The 12,287-nt window shown below is 44.4% G+C and overlaps 1 protein-coding gene across 8 annotated transcripts in view; it reads right to left on the bottom strand.

The window, feature by feature from the left end:
* AMOT (angiomotin) overlaps positions 1 to 12,287 on the bottom strand; it is a 223,458-nt gene that overhangs the window by 30,838 nt on the left and 180,333 nt on the right. For 7 of the 8 annotated variants that reach the window (XM_087426681.1, XM_087426682.1, XM_087426685.1 and 4 more), the window contains 2 exons: positions 10,483 to 11,416; positions 3,651 to 4,158 (listed from right to left, as the gene is read on the bottom strand). In XM_087426681.1, coding sequence (XP_087282807.1) covers positions 3,651 to 4,158; positions 10,483 to 11,354 — 1,380 coding nt within the window. In that variant the 5' untranslated portion in view covers positions 11,355 to 11,416. The remainder of the gene's footprint in view (positions 1 to 3,650; positions 4,159 to 10,482; positions 11,417 to 12,287) is intronic. The other variant, XM_087426688.1, reaches the window with a different exon arrangement.

Genomic DNA, 12,287 nt, shown 5'->3' with positions numbered 1-12,287 from the left:
GGTAGAAAGTTGAATGGGAAAATGGTCTGAAAACATATATGCAAATCCTTAATGACAGCTTCTCCCAGGGCTTTACGGATGGCCAGGAGGCAAGCATAACACAGTCAGATGAGAAAAATTTCCCAGAAGTATTTCTAAGTTCAATCTTAAGTTCAGTAATTAACACACAGGGTCATGAGATTTCCTAAGGTTAAAAACAAATACACTTTCTGCCTTCAAAGAAGGTGGTAGGAGAGAATAAATTTCTTAAGTATAGTTATAAACGATTTTCATTTCTGAGTAAGAATTTTCTTAATTTTGAAAATGTTAATAATAATGTATACAGTATATATATATATATATATATGTTATTCCAGAGCATCCAAAGGGATTTCACACGTTTATTTCAATTCACCCTGATATCTGCCTTCACAAGGATATCTCTCCCCATTTTAACAAAGAGAAGTGTTAAATCGCCTTTTCTGAGAAGAAGTCAGTGGCAAAGGCGAACCCTAAAAATTCTAAACTTCAGCCTTATTGCAGTAGTTCATTTCAACTTAACAAACATTTACCAAGGGCCAAATATTTACAAGAACTCTTTAAAACACTCTGGGTTGTATAAATATGAACGAGGGCATTCTCGTTGCCCCCAAGGAGCTTTCAATCTAATCAAGTAAAAGAATATAGGGAAAGATACATTATTAAGAAAAGTAGGAGTAGTGCTATAAAGTGCAGGGGAGGAAGAGGTTATTCCTGATTGGGGGTGAGGGGAGAGGCGAGCAATTTCAGGGAGGAGGTGACATTTAGAGTCAGATTCTGAAAGCTGGGTCAGATTTCAATGAGCAGAGGTGAGGGGAAGGGTATTCTATTCTAAGTGAGCAAATGCATTCCCACAATGACCAGTAGTCTTGTTTGGCTGGACACTGTGGAGTACACAGAGAGAAGCTGGTGAAATCGGGCTGCAAAGACAGACTGGAATCAGATCATAAAAGGGCTTTAATGCCAGGTATTTGGACTTTATCCCGTAGTCAGTGGGAAACCAGTACAGATTTTTGAACAGAAATTCATGATCAGAGTTGTATTTTATGACACCCCTGCAAATCTTGTAAAATAGAGAAAAAAAAGCCACCTCAAAGAGAAAAGGTCTTCCCCTGAATCAGCCCAAATCAGGAAGAAAACAAGAAATTAGACTCCAGAGTCTTTCTGTAAGCAGTATAGCTTCATTGCACATATAATAACCACAGAGATATTTGTATATAATTTGTATAAGACAAATAAACCCCCTGGTCTATTAAACAATTTTCAAATTAAATTTGACTCCTGCAACCATTCTGCATTCCTTCTCAGTTTTCCACTATCCTCCTTAACAAAGCTCAGAGTACTTTATGGGGAAAAATATCACGCCCCCAGTGGGAGACTGGGGGAAAGGTGGGGATACCAAACAACTCAGATTCCACCTGCCCCAGCTCCCAAATTATGCCTGAGGCTGGACTGCCTGCAAACAAATGAGGCTTACACCACAGAAAAGAGCAGACTTGAGAGTGTTTTTCTCCTTGCAGATGGCACCAAGATAGCAGCACAGAAGGTGAAAACTGGTGAATGGCATTTAGAGACAAGATCTGCAAGGACTGAGCCTGATAAAGCTTTTGCATGAAATTCAAGTGGTGGGTAGAGAAAATAAACATTTGCATTTGAAAGAGCAGGCTTGGTGTTGGTCTGCTCTGGGCAGCCTTTAGTGTGCAAGGCTTTTCAGTTCTCCACAGAATGCCATACCTGGAAGGCAATCCCTTTACTCAAGTTATTCAGAGTACTATTTCAAGATGTCCTAGCAATCCTTTCCCTACCCCCTGTGTAGATACCGTACCCTCCAAAAGAGCAAGTTATATCTCAGTCAACAGGACTTTTCAGGAAAAGAAGTCACAGAAGGGCATATCCACCGGCTTCATTTGGGTCTTGGTCCGGGCATGGGAGAGTGAGGGTGGTGGTGGGTTTCCATTCTTATTCTGTCAACTTATTCCCCTCATGAGCCTCAGGCCTTCTTATTTTTTCCAGCACCAGCTGATATCTACCTTATTCTCCTCACTTTCTTTTTCCTCTTCTAACCTACTTGTGCCTCTAATCCACTGCAGCATTGGGTGGCCTTCACTTCTCCCAACACTCAAACTGTGCCAATTACACTTGGTTGAGGCATCTTTCCCCATACTGGGGAACAAACAACAACACAAATCCTATTCTGCTCCTCTTCCTTGTCACCCACCCTCCCTCTCAAAAAAACCATCAATATGGATCCTTTGGAAAAAGGGCCTGTAGAATATCTGGGTTCATCCTTCAGTTACTGCATCAAAGATGGGGGAGGGGCCACCCTGAAGAGAGAGTTTGGGGAGGTACGTCAACTGTTAAACCTAATCAGCCAAACCGGGTCAGTCTGTTCCTAGTGTGTGAGTATCATTAATTTATTGCACCAATGTGATAGGGGGTATATTTAATATGAGAAGAGGGAGAAAATTTTAAATTGGGGGGAAAGCCAGGGAGAAATCATTCTCACTCAGCCCCAACAACCCTCACCCAGATTTAGGAACACTGAGGGGGGGCGTTCTTGCTACATAAAAATACTTAACTGATAGTAAGCTCTCCTCTCCTCTTTAGAACCCAGATATGGTGTTTACAAATTCTTGCTTCATTCAGGCCCCTGAAATTTCCACTCCTGGGTGTATCCTAAGGACAGAGCTGCTGAACAATACCAGGCAACCTCCTCTCCCTCCTCCACCTTCACCCTCACCTCCTTACACAGTTCACATTGTTAGAAGATCAAACCACATGAGCTCCACAATGACAAAAGCTGCAAAGAGGCTGCCAACGGTATGACCCTATTCACCAACAGCAACTGGAAGCCAAGAGCTAAGGTTCCTAGCTCAGGGCTCTCAAGAGCTGAAGTCCCAGCTGCAGGAGACAGGAGGGGCCCAGGGAAGAATGTGAAATGGGGACATACGCTCTTTTTTCTACTTCCTCAGCCTAGGGCTATCACCTGTCACCCAGCTGTGCTGCTAAGCCCCTGTTGCCCCCCCACACTCTCCAGAGAAAGAGAACAGATGTTGAATTTGAGCTGCAGGGAAGGACCAAAGCAAGAAAGGTGAAAAGGAAGGAGTGTTGAGAAAGAGTTACTATGAGAACTCCCACTCAGCAAAGTACTCTAAGCCCCTTCCAGAACAAGGCAGGGCAGGATCTAACTTCAGTGATGAGATTTTTCTAGGAACCAGGGTTCTTTACTTAAGATTCAAATTCAGTATTTGGGAAAATATAATCAAGAACAAAAGTCTTTATGCTGGCAGGTCCTTCACCTACACAGACATCGACATCTTGACCTTATGAAGAAGCTTCTGTGCCTTTTGGAATTCTAAAACAATCAATTAAGTTTTCTTTAGGGCTATGGTGTCTGGGAAAACTGTATAAATATGTTTTTTTTCTCCTCACATAAATGTAAAATGTTACTTCTCCAATAAAGACAGGCAGAAAGCTTTTTCCCAAGTTTAAGCCATATCTAACCTTCAGATGTAAGAATCCTGAAGACCTGCCCATAAGTCATGCGGGCACCAACAAGTGGAGACTTTTGCATCAATATTAAGCAAATAAGATTTAAGAGAGACTCTAATATCCCAAAACGGGGGCCTCACCTTCTGCAGTCTCGCCACCTTCTCATAGCATCCTTCCAACTCCTGTCGCAAGTTCCGGTTCTCATCTGAGAGAATCTCAACCATCTGTTGGGCTCTGGAAACAATGGCAAAAGGGTCTGCTGGCATTGGCTGATAAGAAGCAGATGACTGCTGAGCCCGAGGCATAGCTGAATAGGCTTCTCCTGGCTGTTGTTGCTGCTGCTGCTGTTGGTGATGGTGGTGGTGGTGTTGCTGTTGCTGCTGCTGCTGCTGCTGACTCAGGCCAGGCTGGGTGAGACGGTAATGATCTCCTTGATGAGCCTGGTTAGGAAGGAAATGCTGCTGTGCCCTAGGCAGGTGAGCTGAGTGGTCTCCTTGGTTAGGGACCAAGGCGTGTTGGGCAGGTGACAATCTAGTGGATGGTGGAGTCTGCAGCAAGGTCAAGGAACCCCCAGACGTGAGAGAAGAAGTAGGGCTGTGAGGCTGAGAGTTCCTGGCTGACAACGGCAATGAGATGTCCTGCGTTGGCCTGTAAAACATGGAGGGCATGTTCAGGTTAATCTCTCTCTGAAGGCACCGGGGGAGAAGGGCACAAGCAAGTGAGATGAGGAGGCTTCCAGTGCCCCCCAGGACACCTGCAAAAGTAAGGACAGGAAAGGTTAGACCTCAGGATCTCTACAGTCCTTTCCAGGCCTGACCTTCTGTGTGCCTGACAGACAGAGGTGTGATCCCATGGAAGACTGAACCAGAATCTCAAAGGTCGCTTTGTGAAAATCTAAGTTACGTATGCCTGTGCACCCATTGCTCAAATCTAAGCATTTTAAATGAGTCTTCCACAAGGTAATTTTCACCTCATTATTTTCAACTAAACCTCTTCTGACATTCTATATGTGGTCCAGCACATGTAAAGAGTCAAATTTAGAAAATATATTCCACTTGCCCAGAAGGAAACAGCAAACTGCAGTCAAAACAACCCCTATCTTGCTATCTGCAACTCTTTGATAATTCAAATATTCACAGAAAATTACTTGAGGATATGTAGATATTTATTACATTAGAGACACCAAATAACTATTATTGATTATAGTTATTAATAATTGAATGATGCCTATGAGCAGCAATAATATCAAGACTTGGAGAGGATTACAGTCAACACAATCATACTAGTTTTGATGTACTGAATCATAAAATGTAAGAACCGGAAAGACCTTAAAGAAATAATTTAGTCCAACACTGACATTGGACAGAGTGGGAAACAGGTCCAGAGAGGGGAAGCAATCTGCTAAATATTACTGAGAAAGTTGTGGTAGTGCCAGGGTAGAACCCTTGTTTCCCAATTCCCATTTTCAGGCTCTTTCCACTACCAGAATGCATTGATTTCCACACACTGATGTTCAGATTCCCAGCCTATTGCTTATAGAAAGTTCCAGAAAGAAAACTTTGGTATATTGTTTGTGTGGCTTCACCATTTCGGTACCTAATATACCAGACTCTTAGCCGCTCGGAATATGTGAAAGGATCACTTCCACCATCACCACAACCAGGAAGAATCTCTGTCAGTATACACTGAAGACAAAAAGCTTGTTCACCTCACAGCCCATGCCCAACTAACCTCATATACTCCCACATCCTGTGGATGTTTGTCCTACGATTGATATTTCTCAATCCAGGGAAGACAGATGGCTAAGAGCATGGGATTTGGATCCCAACAGAGTTTGGAGACCTTTTCTACTGCTTACTAGCTGTGTAACCTTGCTCAACTTACTTAATCTGCATGAGCCTCTTTCAGTTGTTCCTGAGGTCACAAATGAATTACAAAAATACTGGGCTCTTCTCATTTTTGTGCTCAATAAGAATTACAAAAAGTCTCTTATCTACCTCCCAGTGAGATAGGTTGACCATGTTAGTGATTTTACTTATGGGATATCCATTTAATCTTTGCACTAAATTGCAAAAAATTCATGGTGAAACTGGGACAAATCACCAGGAGCAATTAACTTTTAACTGGCATTCCAGATGCTAAAGCACGTCCTTCTCACACACACTCATTATCATTGTTGTTCATTTATCTATCCCTACAAGAGATCCTCTCTATTGGGGCTTTTTTACAGCTACAAAATCATTCCAAACACTTGCTCATGGATACCCAATAACTCAGGTGTTCGCCAGAGTCCTCAAACCTGCTCAATCCCTAGGTTCTGTCTCTCAGCCCCACTGATGCCCCTGGTGTACCCGCATTCTTCCAATTTCACACGTGTCACTATAAATAATTGCTGAATATTGAAGAGGGCAGGCAAACTCTTTGTGGACAGAAGAATTTACACGGTTCTCATGATTATAATTGGAAAGTTGCTACCATACATAACCTTTCTTTCCAAGAGCTCAAAGTACCCATCCAATCAAAAGCCTGAGACCTGTTTATAGACTTATTTGGGGAAGAGTCTTTCCCCATTTTCCGTTCTGTGGATCTTCAGTTTCCTCAGAGGTAAAATGGACTATGTGATACTCTCCTTCGTCTTTGAGTAAGAGCTATTATAATTTTTATATATATATATATATCCCTAGAGTTAAAATATAATGTCCTAGGATTTGCTGGGACTTTTGGATATCCTGGGCAGAAAAGAGGAGCTTAAATTCCATGTTCTCCAATCCAGCTCTCAAAATTTAGGGTAAAAATTACCATACTAACCTTCATCCTCGTTGCCAGGATTTGGAAACCCAAGGCCTGGGAGGTGTTCTCTTTTAGAGACTGAATGCCCAGTTCTGAACTAGTCTTCCTCCCCACAGCTACTCTCGGCCCCATCATCAACCCCAGGCCTCTCTCTCAAACAGACCAGCCACTGGCCTCCCTCCTGCCTGGAGGCTGAAAGGCCCCTCCAGGCCCTGGACAGCACATGGCTTCTCAGGGGCCTCGGGAAGGAGGAGACCAAAGGTCTCCGGAAGGAGGTCTCCAGAGCCCGATAAGCTCAGGACGGCAGTGGCCCTGGCCATGACTCTGGGCTCTGCCTGGAGATAAGTGGAGACAAAGCAGCTGCTCCTTGGGTTCCCTAGGCTGCAAAAGGAAACAGATTTCAGTGCACCGTGATGTTGGGAAAACCAAGGCAGTCCGTCCCTGGCAGGTTTGCAAACATGAAGCAAGGCTTGGGCAGTCGCAAAGGGAGAGAAAGCCCTCCAGCCAACGAACTCCATCTGGGCTCCTGCATCCGCCCACCACAAAAAAAGCAGGACAGTATTAATACTGGTGTGAAGTTCCCCCTGAGAGGAGGCGACTGAGGAATGACAAGAGTGAGGGAGAGCTGCGGAGATGCCAGAGGATGCAAAAATACACTCAAGATTAAATAATAATAAGAGTAATAGTAATAATAGTAATAACAAAGGTGGCAGCTGGGTGAACGGCACACTCCCCAGGTCCTTCCACTGCACAGCAGCGTGAATCGCTCCCCACTGACACATTAACCAGGAACAACAAGCCGCCTGCAGACAATAGAATCACATGATCCCATGGAAGCCCTGACCTGCCTCCCTGCCCCTTCCCTCCCCTCATCCTGCTCCTTCCTAAGACAACCTGGGCCCCTGGTGCTCTGCAGAAAAGGGGACGCGGCATACATGCAGGACAGAAGCCAATGACCAAAATCAGCATCCCCGCCAAAGCTGGGGGAACTCCCTCCCAGAGACAGCTTGAGGACACAAAGGGAAAGCAAAAGCCAGTTCATCAAGCTGACACAGCACCTTCTACCCTGCCACCTCGCTGACTGGGAGCCCCCGCCCTTCCCAGCCACACACACACCCACACACCCACACCGCCACCCCCCACACACACACTACACACTCCTGGTCCATACGTGTGCAAGCCTGCACATGCACACTCTCACCAGAGCAGGTGCCACCAACAGCCTGGAACCCAATTTATTCTCCCCACAGAAACTGTGCTTTTCCCAGGCTCTGTAATGGTGAATCTGTGAATCCTGAAGAGAGCTGCAAATTCCTGATTGTTTCTCTTGCACAACCAGCTCTGCTCTGAAGTACAGAGTTAGGTCACCCTTAGATTCTACTAAACAAGGATTTCAAGAAACCTCAGATCTGGGCACGATTTCAACAATTGAAAGGAGGTGGCTGCTTTACAAACAGAAAGGATTTAATTTTTAAAAGCAGTTGATAAATGTATAAACCCCAGATGCAGAAAAGGCTCAGCACTTAGAAAGACAAAGATTCAGAAAATTTTTGATTCTTCAGATGACTTGGCCTTGTTTCCCATCTGGAGTTCTGGGCATTCAGGATATTTATTTTTTAAGTGGGGAGGAGGGCATAGGGTAGATGAAGTAATAAAAAGATTGTTTATAACATTTTGTTCATTTTAACAGCAAATCTCTAGCATTTCACTGCACCTCTAAAGGCAAACAAAAGTTTTTTGAACAATTTGTTCAAAGACCTTGCTTTGCATCCTGATCTGTAATTTGTGGATTAAGAACTAAGAATTTAGTCTTCTAATTGTTTGGTACTAGCAGCAGTTACTTGGAAAGGTACTCACAAACTGTCTAGCTAGTTGGTTAAAGGAAATAAAGGAGGAAAAATGTGTCATCACCTAAAAGCGGTACACTTTTAGAAAGCAGTTCAACTACCTCCCCTTGCCAGTAATTTGTCAATAGGTGCCACTCCCTCACCCCAGGCCCTGCAAAAATTTTATTGCCAGAATTTGGCTAATGCAGACCCAAACTTCACTCAGAGCATCTTCTGATTAGGCCTGTTTTAGGTTTGATTATTCATCCAGCATATCAAGCACCCTATGCCTCTCCCACAGAGAAAAAGAATAAAAGAACAAACCTGAATATTAAAATACTGCTCAAGAGAGGGTAATCAGCATTTGGAGATTACTAGTGCTTTGGGGGATAGGGAGACAGATCCACAGATAATGTAGGAGGGAGGAGAAAACACAAATATCTTCCTGTAAAATATATGCAGCTAAATTTCTCTGACGGTTTAATCAGTATGAAAAGAAAAAAAAATCCCTCTTTAGTCCTTATTATTTATTTAGGCAGATCAAAGGGCTTTTCCATCTAGCTTCAAACACTGTGGGAGTCATTTCAGATCACAAACAATACTGGTGAATGAGTTCTGAAAATAGCTTTCCTGGGAAGGCGGGCCATGTGCTGAGCGGGGCTTTGGATTCTGCTCCACACCCTGGCCAACATACTCCGCTCCCACAAGGCAACAGACGTCAGCCCATCCACATACGGGAGGGAGTCCCACAGACTCTTCCATGCTGATGGGAAGAGCAAAACAAAAACCCCCGGCTTCATTGACATTTTGCTGGCTTGGATGGGTTTCCACTAAGCTAAGCAGTCCAACAGACCAGCCCCTCCCTGGGTCTTCCGTTTCATTGGGCAGATGGAAATCAGGTTCTTGCTCTCATTTAAACTGGAAGGGCCCTGTCCCTTACCCCATTTCCTGTTCCAAGACACTTATCAGAACTTAGGCTCCTGCCCTTTGAAAGCTGCACAGAAGAGGTTGAAAAAGGTTAGGAAACCAACCTGGGTTAAGGGAAAAAAAAAAATCCTAAACTGGCAAAGTTAGCGGTGGAGCCCAACGTGAATTGCCTCTGGCTGAAAAACAGGACCTGGAAGGGGGAAAAAATGAAATACCAGGTGCATTCTCTTACCTTCACCCTACTCCACCCCCTGACTGCCTTCTCCCCTGAGTCACCAGTGAACTTCAAGCCAAGAAGCTCTTTCCCAAATGAGTGAGAAGGGGACAGAAGGCAAAGAGTTAGACATCAAAGAGGTTACAGGCCTAGTCTGGGGGCCACCTATGGAAAAAGGCCACCTTAGGTCCAGGGACTTCATACCTCATGGCCACCCATAATTACCCATGGTAACAGGGCAGGAATATCACACATAGCTGCCATCATTGTTGCCCATAATTAAAACCTTTCCTCTTCCCCATATGCTGAAATACTACTGATCAGAGATATGGCCCCAATAGTAACAACAGGAACAATGAACAAAATCATGGAATCATAAGGTCTGGTTGATACAGCAATGGAACAATGGGCTTCTGAATAATTCAGAAGTATATTTAGGAATAACTGAATATACGAAACAGTCTTCCTGAACTAATGGCAAGTGGTACAGAAGTCGCAATAATTTTCCTTCTGTATTTTAGCATCTGACCCAAACTTCTATATGATATGACATGAATTTAACTTAGATGTTTAAAAACGTGACAGGCAACTAACTCTCTAAGAAGAAACTCTCTAAGAAGAAAGATGAAGCAGTCTAGACTTCATGAACTGCAAGGAAGTACAAGGCAAATAATATTCTGAACCTGCACATGTATAGTTTCCCCCACAGTAATATCGGGGTGTTTTTTAGCGTCCAAAAGAATGATGGTAATTCTGCAGAAAGACTTGTTCACCAAAATAAGGGATGAGAGTTTTGTGGATGGGAATAAATGGAAGTGATAGGATATTCCAGATTAAAGTCCAAAATAATTTGCTTCTGCTCCTCAAGGAAGGGCTTAATAACTCACAAGAAGAGGAACAGTGACCCTTCCTTCAATAATCCTAGGAGGCAGGACAGCAAATAGCTGCTGAAATCAAGACTTGTGCTTGTTCATCCACTAGGCAGCTGAAGCCATGCTCAACCTTTAAAGTCAAGGGAATGTTAATATAGCGCTAATTATGGCTGAAGAGGCTAGAAATTCAGGTTGGCAGAAAATTGACTAAGCCTGGGCCAGCCATGCATTGCAGAGTTTGTTACACCAAACAGCTGGCCATCCCTTCTATTAAGATTCCCAACACACAGCAGAAGCTGGTTGGGGATGGGGTCAGGAAATGACAGAAAGGGAACTCTCTTACCTGGCTGCTCCATACTCAGGGGGATGCTGATACCTCATCAGTTGCCCCTCTGTTCTCCCTGGCTGGTTCAGACGATGCTCACTATAGAAGTGCCCTGGCTCTTGGGGCTTGCACACTACAGACTGGGGTGGCATGCCCTTGAAAGGATACTCTGGTGGGGGGCCTCGGTGTTCCATGCCTTTCAGGCTATGCTGGCTGGGAGGTGGCCCTTGGGCCTTGTAGAATTCACTGGAACTGGTGGGATTCTTGTAGAGGTCATTGGGTTGTGGTGGGGAGAGGGGAGCGCTGGTAACAGGTGGATGGGCCTTAACTCCACTGGTGGCCAGTGACATCTGCATTAGTCGTTCACTTAAGGAGCGGACATGTCCTTGCTTAAGGTCTCTGAGTCCTTCATCCTGGTGCATCTTCCCAGGATTGAGCCGCTGAACTGATGGGCGTCCTTCAGTCCTCATCTTCTGGTTGGTGACTCCAGTGACATAGAAGGCAGCTCCAACACTGGCATGCTGTTGGCCCCGAAAGTACTGGGACTGGACCTTGGCTTCTTCATAGGTTGGGAGTTCTTCGTTATTCTGCATTCGAGGGGAAAGCTGCTTCTCCATGATGATGTTTTCTGACTGGATTTCCTGCCCCTGGGGTTCTTGTCGAGCAGCATGAGCCACAAGCTGTTGGTGGTGGTCTTGGGGACTCAACACATCATTCTGAGGGCCTGGGTTTCCACTGCCACTGGGGAAAGGAGGGCCATTCCCTGTGGCTTGCTGGTGTATGGCAAGCAGGTTGCGATTCTCATTAGGATTGCCATAGCGAAGCTGCTCTTGTAGCAGACGCTGCAATACCGTGGTTCCTCCACTTGGCTGTTCTTCAGAATTTCTCATCTCTATTGCTGGTGGTGCCTTGTGAAGAGAGAGAGAAATTGGGCACCTGGGCTGCCCTTGACCTGGGAAGGGGAAACAGGAAGCTTAACACCCAGTTGATGGATAAATCATTCCTCTAAAGGGCAAGAAAATGGGTATGTGGGGGTGAGGTTTCCATTGGGGAAACAAAGTAGAGAACTGAATCTAGAATTAAGAGGTTAATTGTTGGTGACTCCTGGCTCTAGCATTGACGTGATGAGGAACTTAGAGGCATAAGAGCTCTCTGTTTCCTCTTTCACCTTTAGTATGGGTTAAGTATTCAATCTTGACTTAACTCCTAAGAGGATTGGGGGAACCTGGAGCAGTCAAGTAGAGTGATCAGAGGGTAATTTTCCTAGGTCCTTACTCACAAAGTTCATCTCTTTGTATTCTATTTAAATGAAAAGTCCACCTCTTAATGGCCATGGCAGTGGGGGCAGGAGAGTGGGGAGAAGTTACCCCATAGACAGGATCTGTAAAGCAGTTCAGCATGTGAAGGGAGCTACAAAGTGCCAAACAATAACTGAAATCAATAAAAGGTGAAGAGAGCCTGGCTTGCACCAGATAGAAATGACCCCTCCTTGATGCAAATCTTTTTCTCTGATCTCATAAAACTCTGAAACATATCTTTTTTAAAAAAAAATCCTTTTTGTATTGTCTATTTGGGATGCTCCTTGGCTTAATAAGAGAAGGGCTTGGGATAATTGCTATTGACAGTTTCTCTTTCAGCCATCCAGGAACAGTCATTGAGATTTTGTTGTTGTTGTTTGAGTAAAAGGAGCTTAAAAGGGAAGCCCTTTTTCATTTGAAGTGTGCCTCTGACAGCTTTTAGAAATTGAAAAATAAAAAGGTCATCTTTTGGAAAAGGGTATGATTACCACATCCCCACCACCACCACCACTAATTCTTCTTAAG

This window comes from Ceratotherium simum, chromosome X, assembly GCF_057802395.1.
Source record: "Ceratotherium simum simum isolate JZ-2026a chromosome X, ASM5780239v1, whole genome shotgun sequence".
Classification (NCBI taxonomy): Eukaryota; Metazoa; Chordata; class Mammalia; order Perissodactyla; family Rhinocerotidae; genus Ceratotherium; species Ceratotherium simum.
The sequence above is the reverse complement of the archived record's forward strand: the minus strand, read 5'-3'. Positions and strand labels throughout refer to the sequence as shown.